The 19,568-nt window shown below is 44.2% G+C and overlaps 1 protein-coding gene across 2 annotated transcripts; it reads left to right on the forward strand.

The window, feature by feature from the left end:
• The first annotated feature begins 6 nt into the window (after positions 1-6).
• Kars1 (lysyl-tRNA synthetase 1) lies at positions 7-18,772 on the forward strand. Of its 2 annotated transcripts, XM_040736575.1 has the most exons (15): positions 14-162; positions 2,834-3,008; positions 5,627-5,792; positions 7,753-7,918; positions 9,844-9,937; positions 10,266-10,452; positions 10,551-10,676; positions 12,462-12,581; positions 13,603-13,765; positions 13,852-14,025; positions 14,176-14,261; positions 14,660-14,745; positions 15,465-15,591; positions 16,477-16,620; positions 18,516-18,772. In XM_040736575.1, the coding sequence occupies exons 2-15, from the start codon at positions 2,863-2,865 to the stop codon at positions 18,612-18,614; spliced, it is 1,884 nt and encodes a 627-aa protein (XP_040592509.1). In that variant the 5' UTR covers positions 14-162; positions 2,834-2,862; the 3' UTR covers positions 18,615-18,772. The 2 variants fall into 2 exon arrangements, with proteins under 2 accessions (XP_040592515.1, XP_040592509.1); XM_040736581.1 differs by lacking the exon at positions 2,834-3,008 and having other exon boundaries at positions 7-162.
• Positions 18,773-19,568: the final 796 nt, after the last annotated feature.

A 19,568-nucleotide genomic window follows, 5' to 3' on the forward strand; every position in this document is an offset into this window, starting at 1 on the left:
CAGCCCTCCTCCCCGGAAGAGGCGGGACTTCGGGCCCTGACCTGGAAGTTCTAGTTCTACGCTGGTCACTTTTTTTTCCCCCCAGGACGGGCGGTGGGAGAAGATGGCCACGCTGCAGGACAGTGAAGTAAAAGTGGATGGCGAGCCGAAACTAAGCAAGAAGTAAGTGTCGCTGGAGGTCGTTAAGTGTCCCTGCCGCAGTGGCGTCTTTTCCCCAAGGCGACTGTGCCTGGGGCCTCTCTGCCCTCTCCGGGTGGTGAGCACATGTTGGGGCGGACATGCAGCGCCCTGGAAACCGCAGCCTCCCGGGTGCCCTGCGGTCACCCGGCCTGGCTGGTGGGTTCCCCGGTCCCAGCGACAGGGACGAACTTGAGGAGCGGAAGCCGGCACAGACACTGGGAGAAGTCAGGAAGGAAAAGCGAAACTAACTTTTCCTCTGCCTTTTAAGAAATGCTTTTTGCGTGTTTTTTTTAATTGAGCCACTCCCCCAATGGATAGATTAGAAAATGGCCAGATATCTTAGCTCTTCAAAGAAGAACCTGTTATGTCGGCTGTTCGGTTTGCGCGGGTCGGTGGAAGAAACGAGGCGGCCGTGGGGAGTCAGCTTCTGGTGAACTGACTATAGCTCCTTTCAAAAGGCTTTTATTGTTATACAATTTAACCCTAGCAGGTCAATTTCCGCAGCCTCTTATCGGAAGCTCCCCAAAGAGACAACTGCCAAAGCCAAATGTCCCAGTCCCAGGACATCTCGGTTTTTTGTGTCCTCCCACAACCAAGTTTTGCGTAGGCCCTGAACCTTTCGGGAAGCACCAAGTAAAGATTCACATGCTTCCAACAGGACTCAGACCAGCTGCAGTGCTCTGCGGGAACTCCTGTTGCAAGAACCTTAATTTTTTTTTCTTGCCTATCTAAGGTATTCTGCACCTTATTTGTCAAAAGGGGGTCCATTCTGAAACTATGGTGCACCTACTCATAGGAGTCTCTCAAAGGATCGGAGGCAGAGGAGCAAATGGTCCTATTCAGCGGGATATACACCAGGCTCCCCTTTGCACTGATGGATGATGTGTCTTCATAAACCACTCCAGATCTGAGAGTTGTGTAGGTGAATATGGGCAGACAGATCAACCTCCCTTTAACTGGCTGTTTGTAGAGTCTAAATACTACACTTTCTCTAGTCCAGAGTTCCTCCCTTGTACCGCAGAGCTTGACTGTCTGCCTGGAAGTAAGTGCCCTCCATAACTGTAGGACAGAAACTATTACACACCGTAGCTGCTTTAGTTAGTGCACTGTCAACCCTCTTGTTGAGCCCGGAGGGAAATACTAGAGACATTCTAGGTAAGAACTGATTTTTTCCTTTTACAGCAAGGTTTGGCTTTCAAGGGAAATGTTTAAATATGTGGCTAGCTCCCTAATAGGCTGTTGAGAGTGATTTGATGGATTCCTTAGAGGAAGTTGGGTGGGGCTTATTAAATCCTAGTTGAAATTTTGGGCAATCAATGAAAGTACCTCAGTTTTGAGGTAAATGAAGAAAGCCTTACAGCCCTTTTCAAATGTCTTTTCCTCGTGTTTGGGGACACATTTACCTGTTAAACACCATGCTGACACTATATAAACTCTAATCTCAGTAGTAGTCATGCAAGAGAAATATTAGTGTCCACTTTTCAAATTCACAAACTATGCCCTGGGTGATCATTTTTATGTAAAAATGTGTGTTCCTAGGGGTTGGGAGGGTGGCTTAGTGGTAAAATGCCTGCTTCCATGCACAGGGCCCTCATAAAAAGTGTATGTTCCTGATGTATCTCCTAGCACCGTTGTGAAGCACCGGAACACAAGTCCAAATTGATGTCTGTGTCAAGCTTGTGATTCTCAATTGTCTAAAATAAATCAGATGGTTTTGTTTGTTTAGGGGGGATTTTTTTTTTTTTGAGATAGGGTTTCTCTGAGTGTCCTGGAACTCTGTAGACCAGGTTGGCCTCAAACTCAAGATAAGCCTGCCTCTGCCACAACCACCTAGCAAAATAAACCAATTTTGATGTATGTTCCTGGAATTATAGGTTAAAATAATTTTTTGTGATTAACATTCCCTCTTTTTCCTTAATTGTTTGGAATTTCTTGATCTGAAACCTTGACTGAGGACCATTTTATGCCTGATATTGTCCCCAAAGTTAAATATTGATGGGCTATCTGCTCAAATCATTCATTGTCAAATGAAAGATTCCTCTTCAAATTATTTAAACACAGAGTGTGGTCCTGATAGATCTGATGCCATCTAGTGTTAATGATACATAAACGTGGTAAGGACCTATCCTTTCTTTCCTCTTTGTTCTAAAACTGTGCACACCGATCTTTTCTTTGACTTGGAGATGCTTTCATGTAGCTAGTGTTTGTGTGGTCTATTTATTTTCTGGGATGCGGTTTCACTATTTGCCAGGCTGTTCTCAAACAGGCTAAAATGATCCTTCTCGACCTGCCAAGTCACTGGGACTGTCTAAAATTTGCATTTCTTGTTTTCGTTGTCCTCCGGTAGCCAGTATTCCATCCTAGGGGGAGAAACCACCCTTCTGATCCCCACATTTCGCCTTCTACTTTAGGGTGTTGTCAGCATTTTTGAATAGAAGCTGTTATTGGCTTGCCTTTGAGATTTTAGTCCCAGACAGAAGTTTTCTGTTTTCCATAGTCAGGACTGAGAGCACTGCAGATGTCAGTCAGGAGGGCCTGAAGTGCAGAGGGACACTGGACATTAGTGCAAATCGTGGCTCCCTCCTCAGGAGTGCAGGTGGAGTGGGTGTGTACTGTTTGTCCCCTCTGACTACACATCTCTGTTTCCTGCTAGGTGGTGGTAATCATTAGTTCCAGGGTGCCATGTTGATGCAAGCTGCTGTCAGGCTTGTTAGGGGGTCCCTGCGCCAAACCTCGTGGGCAGAATGGGGTCAGAGGGAACTTCGACTGGGTCAACTGGCTCCTTTCACAACGCTCCACAAGGACAAGCCACTTTCTGATAGAAGAAGGTTGGTGCCATTACCTTCTTTATTGCTCTGGGAGCAGAATCTTTCCTTAGATGTCTATAGCTGACTAAGTCTTTGGACATGTTAAGGAAACAGAGCTCTATTGCCCAAGCCAAGAATCCCTTCCTACTTCACAGGTTCAGAGCCCCTCTCCTTGTAGTCCCTTCTTTCTTTTTCTTTTTATTATATAGACAGGCTGTCCTTAAACTCACTGTGTAATGAATGCTGGCCTTAAACCAAAGGTCTTTCTGCTTTTTATTCCCATTACAGGATTAGAGGCATGTGCTACATCACCCTACCTTAAATAAGGGATTTCCAATGCTAGTTTTTCTCCCTTTTCTTTCTGGGGTTTGTTTATCAACTTTGTCCTAGTTTTGATGCTACCATTAGGGTCTTTTGGGGCTGTCCTTAGAATCTACAAGAGCAAAATCTGAGTGAAGTAGAAAACAGATTTGTCTTAGTATTGGGGGAGGGGAGCCTTGTTCAATGAATTACAGAATGATAGACTTAGCAGATTGTTAGAAAGAAAACAACTTACAAGACATATTGTATCTAGAAATAGTTATCTATTTTGAAACCATCACAATTACTTTGCACTTACAAGTTCTTTCCCCTCTCTCCCAGAACAGGATTTCTCTGTGTAATCCTGGCTGTTGTGGACCAAAGCTGGCCTCAAACTGAGAAATCCGCCTGCCTCTGCTTCCCTAGTACTAGGATCAAAGATGTTTGCTGCTGCCACCACCTGACTCCCAAGTTCTCTCTCTCTCTCTCTCTTTTTTTAATTTCACTAAATCCATATTGAAAGTGAAGGATACAGCAAAGAACAATGTTGCATATCTATAATACCAAGAACTCAGGAGGCCAAGGTTGAAGGGTGCAAGTTCAAGTCCAATTAAACAATTTAGCAATCCCATTTTAAAATAAAAAAGGAGCTTGGGGGTATTTAGTGTTAGACACCTGGCCATACTGGTGCAGACCTTTGATCCCAGCACTTGGGAAGCAGAGGCATGCAGAACTCTGTGAGTGCAAGGCCATCCTGATCTACAAAGTTCCAGGTCAGTCAAAGCTACACAGAGAAACTCTATCTGGAAGAACAAGACAACAAAAAAATGAAGCCAGATATATGCAAGCATGGCTTAGAATCTTTTAACATGAATCACTATTAAAGAGTTATCAGTTGGGAAGAATGATCCATGAATTCTCTTTGAATAATGAAGATGTTCTTGTCTATCCAAATAAGTTTGTTTGTATGTTTTTCCTGGATTAAGATAAGAGGTTCAGATCATAAGGTCACAGAGTTTCCCCCATTGTTTTGGTTTTTGAGTTTCACGTAACATGTATGAAGTTTAGATAATGAGAGACTTGATGAGAAATACATCCACATTTGTCTGGTTTCTGTCCTGGAGTTAAGTAGTAAAAGATTCCAGAGTTCACTTTTGAGTGCTAGCTAAGCTCTGGGACCAGATGATCCCTTTTTAACATCTCAGTCCTCAACAGCTGGTGAGAGGACATCTTATTTCCTTTTCCTAGATGATAAGGGGTCATTTGCTCAAGGCCACTCAACTGGCTAGTGTTTTAGAATTTAGGGAGAGGCAGTTTGATTGCAAACACAGCACAATAATGCTGCTTTGTATAGTATCCCATTTGGTTTGAAAGTCAGAGCAGTGTTTTGTTTTGCTTTATTTTGGGCTGGGTCTCAGGCTGGCCTCAGATTCACTATATAGCTGCAGATGACCCCCAGTCTCCAGATCAGTCTTTTGTTTGTTTTTGTTTTTTGTTTTTCAAGACAAGGTTTCTCTGTATTGTTTTGGAGGCTATCCTGGAACTGGCTCTGTAGACCAGGCTGGCCTCAAACTCACAGAGATCCACCTGCCTCTGCCTCCCAAGTGCTGGGATTAAAGGCATGCACCACCAACGCCAGGCCCAGACCAGTCTTTGACAGCTGCTCTGGATGAAATTGTTACTAGGGAATCTCCTCAAGCTAGGAAGACCAGCTCTCTCTCCACAGCCAAGCTCCCTTCTCTGGGACAGCTGTGGGCTGACAGGGCTGGAGACTGGGGACTTCATCTTCTTCCAGGGACACCAGACTACCAAGATGAAGTTTCTAGTGTCAGAAAAGTTTATCCTGAAGACTTTTTGGGAAATCTCTGTTCCAGGACTAACCTTTAATTGTTACATCCAGGCCTCTTCACCCTTATGCATCTGGGTTCTACTTAGTTTCAGGCACCAAGCTGAGGCTAGAAATGACCTGTCCCATCTTTGTTCAAAGCTTAGGTTTTCTCTTTGTTCGTTTTTCTTTTCAAGACGGGTTTTCTCTGTAGCCTTAGCTACTCTGTAGCCCAGGCTGGCCTCAAACTCACAGAGATCACCTGCCTCTGCCTCCTGAGTGCTGGGATTAAAGGCGTGGGCCACCACCTGGCCAGGTGTTTGTTTTGTCTTGCTCACATACCTAAGTTTAGTGACTAACAGGTTAGCATTGGGAAGTGACATTATATAAGGGTGTGGAACTGAGCAGAAACATTTCCCACAGGCTGTAGAATCTTTTGAAAAGTGACAGTGGAGCTTCTGACAGAGGGCTCCTTGGGCAACTTTCACATTGGGTGCTGTCATCTTCCCAACAGTGAGCTAAAGAGACGTCTGAAAGCTGAGAAGAAAGTGGCAGAGAAAGAGGCCAAGCAGAAAGAGCTCAGTGAGAAACAGCAAAGCCAGGCTGCTGCTGCTGCCGCCGCCGCCAACCATGCTGCTAACAATGGCGTGGGTGCTGAGGAGGAGACTCTGGACCCAAACGTGAGTGCCCCTGGGCCACTGCAGTGACTCCACACAGGAGAGACCGAGTAACTAACAAGACAAATAAGAACTTGAACCAGCAAGGGTCACTGCCCCTGGATTGGTGAGGGTAGTGTCTGCCCTTTTAATTGATTAAAGGCATGGACCCTAGATATTTTTTTTGTTTGTTTGGTTTTTTTTTGTTTTTCGAGACAGGGTTTCTCTGTGGCTTTGGAGGCTGTCTTGGAACTCGCTCGGCAGACCAGGCTGGTCTCGAACTCACAGTGATCCGCCTGCCTCTGCCTCCCAAGTGCTGGGATTAAAGGCGTGCGCCACCAACGCCCGGCTGGACCCTAGATTTTTAATATCAACTCCAAACAGACAATTTGGAGAGGCCAATACTCCTGAGTAACTATTTAATATCTTCTTGGAAGTAGCTGAGCCTGTTGCAACATCAGAGGAGGTATCTTCCCTCGGGATAGACTAGAGCATATATTAGTTGGCAAAATCCATGCCTCCTGCCAAATCCAGCTCTCCACTCCCTCACTTCATCCTCCCTTCCTGGTTTTGTACATAAACACAGTCATGCCCATTTGTAACACTCTGGGGCTGATTTTCCACTATTAACAGTAGAGCTGGGACTGGAGGAATGGCTCATTGGTTAAGAGCTTTGGCTGCTCTTCCAGAGGACCTGGGTTCAATTCCCAGCATCCACATGGCAGCTCACAACTGTCTATAACTCCAGTTCTAGAGGATCCAGCACCCTCATACAGACATACATGCAGGCAAAAACATCAATGCACATGAAATAAAAATAATAAATAACTATTTAAAAACAGTAGAATTAGAAAGTTGCATCAAAAACAAGGTTGTTAGCACTGAAGAGATGTCTCATCAGTTAAGAGTGTATCCTGCTGTTCCAGAGGATGACCACATCAGGTTGCTACAACCACCTGTTGCTCCAGCTCAGAGGATCCAACTTCCTCCCTGGCCTCCACAAGCATCAGCAAGTGTGTGCACATAGATACACATACATACACATGATTAAAAGTAAATTTTATAGGAAGCTGGAAAAATGGCTCAATGGTTAAGAGCACTGGCTGTTCTTCCTGGGGTCCTAAGTTTAATTTCCAGGAACCACATGGTAGCTCACAACCATCTGTAGTGGGATCTGATGCCCTCTTCTGGCATAAAGTTGTACTTGCAGATAGACCACTCATACATTGAAAATGTGTGTGTGTGTGTGTGTGTTCTAAAAGAAGGATTGCCAACCCCTGTGGTAGAATACTCCATATTTGTACCATATAAGTTCCATGAGCCTGCCTAAGCAAAGAGGCCACTGTGTGACCAGAGAGTAATTAAGAAAGCGACTCTATTAGGAAATGCAGTCCTCAAAAAAGACTACCTGTGGCAATTAGCTTTTATTATGTTAGATGAACCCCACTTTTTTTCATTCTGTTGAACCTTATCATTTGCATTTATTCTGTGGCTCTACATATTTTTCATGCAAATCCTATCCCATAGTCAGTCCTATTTCAGGGGTGCGCGGGACTTGGTTAGGGTTACAATTGTGCCTCCTGCAGGCCTACATGTCCTCTAGACCCCAGATGTGCTGCTGCTTTGGAAGGTTTGAAGGTTGTGGAAGCTTGAGGAGGTGGAGCCTACTGGAGGAGGTGGTCTCTGATGGTGGGTCTTCATGGGTTATGGTTCAGCCCCATTCGTCCCGACCTTCTTGTCTCTCTTGCTTGATGCACAGAGATGAAGTTGTTCCAAAAGTCTCTGATGGCCTGAACAAGCTACTCCAGCTGCCATGCCTTCTTTGCTAACCATATCTTCTTCAACTAGAATAACACCTCCTTCCTCCCTTGACTTGTTCTGTAAGGTATTCTGTCACAGGGAAAGTCATGAATACAGTACTCAGCAAGAGGTGACACAACCTACCGTGTTCCGCTTCTGAGAACTGCTTCTCTTTATTTAACAGCAATACTACAAGATCCGTAGTCAAGCAGTCCACCAGCTGAAGGTCAGTGGGGAGGACCCGTACCCACACAAGTTCCATGTGGACATCTCACTCACTCAGTTCATCCAAGAGTACAGTCACCTGCAGCCCGGGGACCACCTGACTGACATCACCTTAAAAGTGGCAGGTAGGGAGATCACTGGCTGTTCTCATCTCAGGACAGACAGCTTCTTTTCTAGCACAAAGGAAGGCTTTGGCTGGTCTTGTTCCCTCTGCCCCTTTTGCTTTTTTAGCGTTAGGATCTTGCTGTGCACCCTAGACTGACCTTGAACTTGGATGCCCCTGCCACACTGTCCCCGGTTGGTGTTGAAGCTGCTTTACTGGAGACAGACAGTACCTTCATATCTACTCACAGGAAGCAGAGCCATGGGCTGCATCCCAGATAAAGTGATGGAAGGGATAATCTCTGAGGGACCTCTGGCTGGATACTGCTGCTAGCTTATAATCCTAAAAGAATTCCTCTTCTCCCCCAAGGCATTTCGTTTTTTGTCTCTACTCTCAGACATTCTAGAATATTGTCTATGGATTTTTGAGATTTTTTTAATGTCTTTTTCTTGCCTTCTTCCCAAAATAGTAAAAATACTAGTTGGAGAATATGTAGGACATTCACAGAAAATAAAAAGGGAAGAAAAATTACCTATAATCCTACCACAGAGGTAGAACCTTTGCTATAGCAAAATGTCAAAGGCCCATTGATTTTTCTAACGTGTGTGTGTGTGTGTTCATGTGTTCAACTCAAGTGCGCAGATGCATGTAGAGGTCAGGGACAACTTCCAGTGTCGTTCCTCAGGCTCAGGGGCTGTCCTCATTTTCTTGATAAGACCTTTCACTAGCCTAAAGTTTGTTGAGTAGGCTAAGTACTGGCTGACTGTCCAGCTCCTCAGCACTGGGACTACAAGTGAGTGCCACACCTAGTATTTTTTAAATTATTCTTAAGATTTACTTTTTATGTGTGTGTATGTCACTATGTGTGCAGATGCCCACAGAACCTAAAACAGAGTGTCAGATCCCCTGCAGCTGAGATACAGGCAGTCATGAACCACCCAGTATGGGTGCTGAGAACCGAACTCAGGTCCTGGAAGAGCAATGAGTCTTTGTAACTGCTGAGCATCTCTCCAGTGTACCCTTCCCTCCTCTCATGTGATTTCTAAGTATTGAATTAGGTCCTCATGGTTGTAAGGCAGACACTTTGTAATCTAAGCTTTCTGTCTCTTTAGGCTACGATACTATGTTTTTTGGTTTTTGAAATGGGGTCTGATGTAGCTCAGGCTAGCTTTGAACCCTTATGAATGTTTTGCCTACATATGTGTGTGGGCACTATGTGCATGCCTGGTGCCTGCAGAGGTCAGAAGAGGGAGTTAGTTCACTTGGAACTGAGCTACAGATGGTTGTAAACCATCGTTTGGGTACTGGGAACCAAACCCAGGTGCTCCGCCTCCCCAGCATTCTCCTTGCATTCACCCCCTTCTTACTTCAGGTATTTTTCTTGGATATAATTTTAGGTTTTAGGGTTTTTTGTTTGTTTGTTTGTTTTGTTTTTTGCTTCTTGATTTGGATTTCTTTTGAAGATGGTAGATTGTCAGTTCTTTAATTGTGATTTTGTCATTTTTTAAAAATACATTTATTTTGTCTCATAGAGTTAGAGAATACCTTTTCTAGAGTTCCTTCCTTCCTTCCTTCTTTCCTTCCTTCTTTCCTTCCTTCCCTCCCTGTTTGAGACAGGGTCTCCCTTGTTTCCTCACTGTACTGTGTACTATAAGCCACCTGACTCCTACCTCTGCTGCCTCCCATTGAGCCACCAAATCCTGCTTTTTATGTGGGATCTTGGGTTCAAATTCCTGTCACCACCCTGGCATGCTGAGGTGTTGTCACTACCACTGCCCGTCTTTAAATGAGATCTTCCTGTACAACCTGACTGGTTTAATGAAAATCACTGACATGAAGAAGAGGGGAGAGCATAGACCTCAGTCACATTCAGATTGTTGTGATTGGTATTGCTCAGGGAGCTTAAAGAATCTCATTCCATCCGGATCTTTGCTGTTTTCTTTCTAGGTCGGATCCATGCCAAGAGAGCGTCTGGGGGAAAGCTTATCTTCTATGACCTTCGAGGAGAGGGGGTCAAGTTACAAGTTATGGCCAACTCAAGGTACATAGAAATAGCCAGTTAAAGAAGAGTAACAGAGGACAGTTAAAGACACAAGCCAGTGTGATCCTCTTTTCCCGTTGCTGTTTAGAGTTAAGGTAGCAAGGAATAGGACATGGCTGGGTAGGGTTGAGTACAAGGTGAGAAGGCCTACAAATGAATGACTGTTCTTACGCATAGGACAGTAAGCATAAAAAGAATCCAGCAGTTGTCCCAGATGCAGGGACTCCTCTTGGGCTCATAGTAACAGTTAGTGAGGGTCTCCTGAGTAAGCCAGTAGTCTGTTTTAATCTGAAGAACTGTGCCCTAAGTTACTTTTCCTTTCACTCAGGAATTACAAATCAGAGGAAGAATTTGTTCGTATCAATAACAAACTGCGGCGGGGAGATATAATTGGGGTCCAGGGGAATCCTGGGAAGACCAAGAAGGGTGAGCTGAGCATCATCCCCTATGAAATCACACTCTTGTCTCCCTGCTTGCACATGTTGCCACATCTTCACTTTGGCCTCAGAGACAAGGTGAGTTCCGCAGTTGTGCGGGCTGTTCCCTAAGATGCATGCCACTGTTGTATCACGCTGTCACATAAAACTGATTCTAACTGCTGCTTCTGGTGTAGGAGACAAGGTATCGTCAGAGGTACTTGGACTTGATATTGAATGACTTTGTGAGGCAGAAATTTATTGTCCGCTCTAAGATCATCACATACATAAGAAGCTTCTTGGATGAGCTGGGATTTCTAGAGGTAACCAAGGGCCAAGGGTTTTTACCTGGGATGGTGCCTGCCTTGTGATGCTTGTCTCTCACTGTCCATCTTTCTTCTACACAGCACATCCTGCCTTGTCCTTCATGCCTTAGGCAAACACTGCCTTAGCAAGTATCTTTGTTCCATCTTGTTTAGTGCTTCCTAAACCCATGTGCTAATGATGCTGTTTTCAATAAAAATAGTCTCTAGAAGCCAGGTATGGTGACACACCCTTAATACAAGCACTTAGGAGGCATAGGCATGCATATTTCTGAGCTCAAGGCCAGCCAGAGATACATAGTGAGATCTGTCTCAACCCAATCTCCTGCCCCCCTAAAATTCTTTAGAAGTTAGTTGTGGTAGTGTACCCCTTTAATCCTAGCATGGGAGCCAGAGGCAGGCTGATCTCTGAATTCAAGTCCAGCCTGGTCTACATAGTAAGGCTATCACACACACACACACACCTACCCCTTTTAGTTGTATGGTACATGTAGTGCACAGACTCGGGTAAGAAAAAAATAAATACAAACAAAACTGACAGCACTGTGCTTTTTTTACATGACTTCCCCTCCTAAATTAAAATCTAATAAATGCCCTCCCTCACTATTTACTATGCACATATATGCACACACAAATATACTGCATACATATCGTATGCTTGCTACATGTAAATGTTTTGGAGTTTTATTTTATTATACAAATTGTAATCATGCTGTGTGTACTGTGATGTGTAGTGCTTTTTGATATATTCTGTAGTCACACAGGTATTTCTTTTGTTTTTTGTCATTGTTTTTATGGTGCGTGTGTGTATGTGTCTGTGTATTGTATATGCACATATGTGTGCAGGTGTATACATCTGTGTACAAAGGATAAAGGAAGATGCCCAATGTCCTCTATAACTCTTGGGCTGGTGTTTTTTTTTAATTGTGGGTATTATCTGTGTGTAAGTACCAGTGCCTTTGGAGGCCAGAGGACTGGGATCCCCATAAAGCTGCAATTATAGCTGGTTATGAGCTACCTGACATGAGTCCTCTGCAAGAGCAGTATGTGCTCTTAACCGCTCATCATCTCTCCAACGCTCTACTGTTTGTTTTTCTTTTTTAAAGATTTTTTTATTTATTCACCATCACCACCAAATAATACAGGGTGAAAAAAAAGATTATTTATTATGCACACACTGTTCTGTCTGTGTGTATCTTGCAGGCCACAAGAGGGCACCAGATCTCATTATAGATGGTTATGAGCCACCATGTGGTTGTTGGGAATTGAACTCAGGACCTCTGGAAGAGCAGCCAGTGCTCTTAACCTCTGAATCATCTCTCCAGTCCCCTGTACTGCTTCTTAAAGAGTATACTTGTTTCCTGTATTGATATTTTGGATTATTTCTGGTTCTCTTTTTGTAATGTTTCAGTGAATATCATACATATGGGCTAATATTTTTAATTCGAATTTCTATATATAACATTTATTCTATATGTCTGTTTTTCAGCCCTGTCCGTCCTGGAACTCACTATGTAGACTAGGCTGGCCTTGAACTTGGAGATCTGACTGCCTCTGCCTCCCGAGTGCTTGGATTAGAGGCGTGCACCACCACCTGTCATCGATGCTGTGTTACTAATAAAAATAGCAATGCAGTTCTAGAAAGTCAAGCAGGCTGTTCTTTGTCAAGCACATTATGAAGTTTTACTTTGGCATATGACAGGCCTAGACTATGTTACATATAAAGAATGAACTGTCCTCAAGGCCTCTGGTTATCTGAGAACTGTTTGTGTCTGTCTGTTATAGATTGAAACTCCCATGATGAACATCATTCCAGGAGGAGCTGTGGCCAAGCCTTTCATCACCTACCACAATGAGCTGGACATGAACTTATACATGAGAATTGCTCCAGAACTCTACCATAAGGTACTCACTAATCATATACTCCATTTCCTTCCAGTAGCAGGAGGCCGGAAGTTTCTGGCTAACTTTGTACAATGAGAAATCAAGAACATCAAAGACAGAGCAGCCAGGACAGTGTGGTGCTTCTTCAGGTTGTTGGTTGTGATTCTTGCAGAATCCCCTTGTGAGCAGCTGAGGAGTGTACACACATTTCTTCTTCGGTTCCCCTAAGAGCTTTAGTTTTAGTCTTCCTTGGATTAGATCTAGTTTTAGTTGTATTGTTTTGTTTTTCTTCAAAAACTGGCCCGGCATGGCAGCAAACACCTTTAATGCCAGCATTTGGGAGACAGAGGCAGACGGATCCTGTGAGTTTTGAAGCCAGCCTGGTGTACATAGTGAATTCTATAGGCTGGCCCTATAGAAGGAGGAGGACTTGTTGGTTTTGACTTTCAAGAAATTAAAAATAAATCTCTTCAAAATAGCAGTGTAAATACTAAAGGCTGTCATCCAGGATTCTTAGTTGCAGATATTAAAGCAAGATCAAACTTTCTGTGGTAGGAAGCCACAGTTACCTTGACAGTCACAGAATCATGCGTGAAACCAAGACCAAGAATGATGCCAGCTCCTGTCACTGGGCTGTTGTCACAGGACATACTGCCTACTACTAGGCATAAGTCGCTGCACTGGGATCTCTGTAGCCTGCTCGAAAGATGGCCACCTCTGGTCCTCTTCACCAGAATGAATTCTGTGTAATACCTATGCCTTCTTTTAGTGGCTTCTATAATATGACACTAGTGTGTTTGGCCGGTGGAGCAGAGTCACTTGCCTGTAGCCTAACCCCAGAAGAGGCTTTGGAGCAACTCAGATCATCAAATAGGAAATAACAAAGACATTAGAGACTCAGGAGTCCTGCACAGCCAAATAAAGCCCAAATGATGTCTACTACAGGAGTCTAAAGACATCAGGGTACTAGCTATGAAAATCACTTAGTGTACAGGAGCTTATCGGGACCATTAACAGGACTGTGGCCCTGTGTTTTTGGTAGATGCTGGTGGTTGGTGGCATTGACCGAGTTTATGAAATTGGGCGCCAGTTCCGGAACGAAGGAATTGATTTGACTCACAACCCTGAGTTCACCACTTGTGAGTTCTACATGGCCTATGCAGACTATCATGACCTCATGGAGATTACAGAGAAGATGCTGTCAGGTGAGTCCTGTCTGCAGCTCATGTCTGCTGCTTTCAGAGGAGAGCTTCCTGCTTTCAGTCCATGAGATGACTGCTTTTTCTCCCAGGGATGGTGAAAAGCATTACAGGCAGTTACAAGATCACCTACCACCCAGATGGGCCAGAAGGCCAAGCCTATGAGATTGACTTCACCCCACCTTTCCGAAGAATCAGCATGGTAGAAGAGCTTGAGAAAGCCCTGGGCGTGAAGCTGCCAGAAACCAGCCTCTTTGAAACTGAAGGTAAAATACTACACTCCACTGTGTGGCCTTCCTTCCTGTCAGCTCTGAATTTGTTGGGTCAGAGCTGAAATGTCCCACATGTTGTATTTGTAGACATTTCCCTAGACCACAGTGATGTTCCCTGTCCTAACTTGTACATTTCTGTCACAGAAACTCGAAAAATTCTTGATGATATTTGTGTTGCAAAAGCTGTTGAATGCCCCCTACCTCGGACCACAGCCAGGCTCCTTGATAAGGTGAGATGCCACACTTGTGCTCATCCAGTGCTGACCAGTTCCCTGAACCCTAGGAAATGGGTCCCACCGAGAGAATTCTTTCCTGTAGCTTCACAGGAATATCTTACAGAGGAACAGAATTAAGAAACTTTGAACTGGAGTTGGGAAATGTAGCTCAGTGGTAGAGTACTCACCTAGCAAGTCAAGACCTGGGAAGAGGCTGCTTCACTCTCCAGCCCATGAAACCCAAGCAAAAAGAAACTTTGAGCTGTCATATGCTCTGTGCCCAGAAGTTCATGTCTATTAACTTAGTTAATACTCTGTCCCATCTGCGACAGACCTAAGGCCTTCCTTTGGGCCGGGGCTGTCAGAGTGATATTCATATACCATAACTAGTTGTGCTTTGTTTTCTCACTAAGCTTGTTGGTGAGTTCCTTGAAGTGACGTGCATCAATCCTACCTTCATCTGCGATCACCCACAGATTATGAGCCCTCTGGCCAAATGGTAATATACATTTTGTTGCTGCATAAAAATCCCTCAAGTAGGGCTGGGACTGCTGGGGCTATACCTACACAGCAGAACATTTAGCTAACATGGCTCAGGACCCTGGTTCAGTCTTCAGTACTGCTGTTCACAAACAAAAACAGAAGTGAATGTGGGAAGTGACAGTTTTATGATGTTCTGCATTGACTTAGTGGTCTTTTTGCACCATGTATTGATACAATAACTCAGTCTGGCTTTTATCTGCATGGTGGTTGGGTTCACAGGGCAGGCGTTCCAAAAGAAAAAGTCTTTAAAAAAAAAAAATCGGGCGTTGTTGGTGGCGCACGCCTTTAATCCCAGCACTCGGGAGACAGAGGTAGGTGAATCTCTGTGAGTTCGAGGCCAGCCTGATCTACAGAGCGAGTTTCAGGACAGTCTCCAAAACAATAAATAGAAACCTTGTCTTGAAAAAAAGGAAAAGAAAAAGTCTCAGCAAGCAAACATGCTAGACCTTTGCTGATACCTCCTTGATTGACCAAAGCAAGTAGGCACCTAGAGAGAGTATGAGAGCAAAGCAGAAGGCTTGATTTCAGTCAACTGCAAACCCTCTGGCCTCTCTCGCCTTCACTCTGGTGATAGGTGGGTGCTGAGCACTGAGAGGCTTCACATTTCAATTTTTGAGTCAGGTATTACATTATGAGGGCCCTGAATATTCATCCACTGTGGTCTCATGTTCCCAGGCACCGCTCCAAAGAGGGTCTAACTGAACGCTTTGAGCTGTTTGTCATGAAGAAAGAAATCTGCAATGCCTATACTGAGCTGAATGATCCTGTGCGGCAGCGGCAGCTGTTTGAAGAACAGGCCAAGGTAATGAGGGAGAGTAAGCAATTTTGAGTATATAGGTGTTTTGCCAGTATGTGGATCCCTATACCACGTGGACACAGTACTCAAAGAAGGGTAGAAAAGGGAGTTAGATCCCCTGGAACTAGAATTACAAGTGGGCCGGGCAGTGGTGGCGTACACCTTTAATCCCAGCACTCGGGAGGCAGAGGCAGATGGATCTCTGTGAGTTCGAGACCAAGCCTACTGAGCAAGTTCCAGGACAGGCTCCAAAACAATACAGAGAAACCCTGTCTCGAAAAACCAAAAAATAAAATAAAAATGTTTTTTAATTACTGTATATTATTTCTATAAAATGACGATACCTGCTCCTGTTGGCTTTTTGAGACAAGATTTCATTGTTTAGCCCTGGCTGGCCTGGAATTAGTTGTGTAAACCATACTAGTCTCCAATTCCCGTCAGTCCTTTTACCTCAGCGTTCCAAGTGTTGGAACTACAGGAATGTAAATCACATTCAACTTAAAAATGGCTTTCATCCGTGAGATAGGTTTCGTCAGTCCTAACATAGAGTTTCTAGGAAATCAGTTCCCAGCAAGTCTTGAATGCCAGGAGCATCTCTGGTACCTCTTTTGACAGTTTGAATGTGTCTGTATGGATGCTGAAATGACCTAGAACAGCAGCTTTCCACCTGTGGGTTACAGCCCCTTTGGGGTCACATCAGATATTTATATTACAGTTTATAACAGTAGCGAAGCTGTAGTTCTGAAGTAGCAATGAAAATAATTTATGACTGGTGGTTACCACAACACGCGGAGCTGTTACATTAAAGCCATGCAGCGTAAAGGATGCTGCCTAAGGAAGGTTGAGAGCCACTGGCTAGAGGATTATTACACTTGACTCTATTTATTCTAGGCCAAGGCTGCTGGTGATGATGAAGCCATGTTCATAGATGAGAACTTCTGTACTGCCCTGGAATATGGGCTGCCCCCAACAGCTGGCTGGGGCATGGGCATCGATCGAGTCACCATGTTTCTCACAGATTCCAACAATATCAAGGTATGTGAAAGGTTCAGGCATTACTCTGGCCTGCCCTGTTACCTGGCAGGATGCGCTCAGGCAACACTCTGGCCAGCCCAGAGTTCTGTGAGAACCAGGCAGGTGCAAAGGACCCCTTTAAAGGACTGACTCCTGCCTGTTTACGCTCTCTTACTCTCTTGCTCTTTCTCTCTTTCTCTCTCTCTCTCTCTCTCTCTCTTGCTTTCTCTCTTTCTTATTCTCTCTCTCTTATCTCTCTCTCTCAGCTCTGCACGGGTTGGTTACCTCTCACCCCACTTTTCCCTCCCTGTCCACCAATAAACTCCACGTGGGATCGTTGAGTCGCAGTTTGTGTCTCCTTACTGGATAAACCTAAACATTTTAACAACAGTATGCACAAACCTCCCAATACATGCTTCCCCAGAACTCCACTGCACTGGAGGCAGAGCATGGAGCGCCTGGGAAATAAGGAAACGCTGAAGAAGTTCCATAACCCACTCTACAGTAGAAGACTAAAGGGTATCTGACCTTACAGGATTTTAGTTTTTCTGACTTGAGACAGGAGGGATACTAATAAAAGTTTGCTTTTCTTTAATATCCAGGGAAATGCTAAGTCCTCTCAAATGTATTGCCTCGTATCAGTCAGTTGTGTAAGGTGTGAAACTGTTTATTTACTTTAGAGAAGGAAATCCATGTGTTGCTCATTTATCATTGCTGTTGTCGAGACTGTCTCAGGTAGCTGGGCTCGTCTGCCTTTAGTCACATGGCTTGACACCTCGTCTCTCAATTCTGCCCACCCTACTTCCTCTCTACCTGGAAGTCCTGCCCATACCTCCCGCCTAGCCATTGGCCATTCATGTTTTATTACACCAGTTACAGCAGCATACAGTGTACAAATATCCCACAACAGGGCTCTCTTGGAACTCCATATGTAGTGTACCTTGAACTCCTGATAGTCCTGCCTTTACCTCCAGAACTCAGATTGTGTTGATGTATGCCTAGGAGGAAGTTCACATTTTAAAAAACTAGTAATAGGGGCTGCACTTCCAGAGGTCCTGAGTTCGATTCCCAGCAACCACATGGTGGCTCACAACCATCTGTAATGAGAGCTGGTGCCCTTTTCTGGTGTGCAGGCATACACACCAGCAAAACACTGTGTACACATAATAAATAAATAAATCTTTTTAAAAATCTAATAATAAAGTTTTAAAAATTATGCATATTATTATTTTATACTACAAGCGTACCTTGTGCCTGCAGAAGCTGATTGTCAAATCCCCTAAAACAAGGTAGCTGCTTGTTTACAAATGGCTATAAACCACCAGGTAGCTGCTCAGAACTAAACCTTGGTCCTCTGCAAGAACAGCAAGTACTCTTAACGGCTGAGCCACCTCTAGCCCTGAAAGTCAATTTTACTGGAACCTGTGTTGATTCATTCTCTTGACAGGGAGTCCTAGGAGGTTTTGTGCAGGTGGTTTGGCTAGGGTGTGTAGATCTCTAGATTTGGTCTGTAATAACAGAGACAAAAGGAACAGTAGAACCAGGGGTTAGTAGCGCACACCTTTAATCTCAGCACTTGGGACGAAAAGGCATGCAGATCTCAGCTCAAATCAAGTGCCAGGACAGAGAAACCCTGTCTCAAAAGATAGATAGATAGATAGATCAATAATAGAATAGCTGTAAAAAATTCTTTGTGTCTTTTGTTTTGGGTTTTTTGTTTTCATTTTTGTTTTTTGAGATACAGTTTCTCTGTAGCTTTGAAGGCTGTCCTGGCACTCTCTCTGTAGACCAGAGTGGCCTTGAACTTACAGAGATCCGCCTGCCTCTGCCTCCCAGGTGCTGAGATTAAAGACTTGTGCTACTATTCCACGCTCATGGTGCTTCTTAATCTCAAAGTATGTTTTGCTCTCCTATAGGAAGTACTTCTGTTTCCTGCCATGAAGCCTGAAGACAAGAAGGAAACTGCAGCGGCCTCTGAAACCCTAGAGAGCACAGCAGCCGGCCCCTCAGTCTAGGAGATGAATGGAGCTCTGGCCTCTGCACTCCAGCGGGTCTGCTCTAAGGGGTTCCTGTGCTGCCATCCATCTGGGCACTGCAGTTCAGCCCCCAGAAGAGAGAAGACTTAAAGAATTTCTTTTTATTCCTATTACCAAATAAACCATTTCTCTCTTTACCTATGTAATGTTACGTTTTTTCCCCCACACTGCTGGTCTAATGAATGTTTAGGACTCTGTTTTTGTACATTTGTTTTGTTTGTTTCATTTTGGTTTTTTGAGACAGCAGTTCTCTGTGTAAGAACTCTGGCTGTCTTTTAAGATTTATTTTTGTTTTTAACTATGTGTGTGCGCATCATAGTACAGGTGCCCTCTGAGGTCAGAGATGTTGGATCTCCTGGAGCTGGAGTTGCGTGCAGTTGTTAAGTTGTCCAATAGGGATGCTGTGAACCAGTTCTGCGAAAGCAAGATGTGCTCTAACTCCTGAGCCAATTCTCCATCCCATCTGCAGTCGTAGTCTTGAACAAAGTTATAGCCAGTTCATACTAGGCATTGTTCTGAATGCTGGAAACAGCAGCAAACAAAAACCAAATCACTACTTCCATGAAAATTACCTTCATTTTCTTTAGGGCTTGAGTAGGAAGTTGAGGGTGAACAAGACATGTTCTTTTTTATGGAGGCACACACCAAGAAACAACACTGATGGGGTAAGAGGACTGTGGTGCTGTTTTACATACAATAGACAAAGGGCTAGATATGCATTCATATATATATATATGGTAACAAGGGATGTTACCCCTGAAAAGGAATGAGGAGCCATGTCATGCAAGCCTATGACAGTCATGCAGGAATTGTTCTGAGTGAGGTGGGAAATGGTCAGAGAATCTGATCATAGTCATGTTCAAAAATCAGAGCTAAGTCGGGTTTTGAAACCTTACCTTACTGCACATCTTGACTAGAACTGAGCAGAATCGA

The sequence above is a fragment of the Mesocricetus auratus genome, unplaced genomic scaffold (assembly GCF_017639785.1).
Source record: "Mesocricetus auratus isolate SY011 unplaced genomic scaffold, BCM_Maur_2.0 Super-Scaffold_6723, whole genome shotgun sequence".
NCBI classification, from domain to species: Eukaryota; Metazoa; Chordata; class Mammalia; order Rodentia; family Cricetidae; genus Mesocricetus; species Mesocricetus auratus.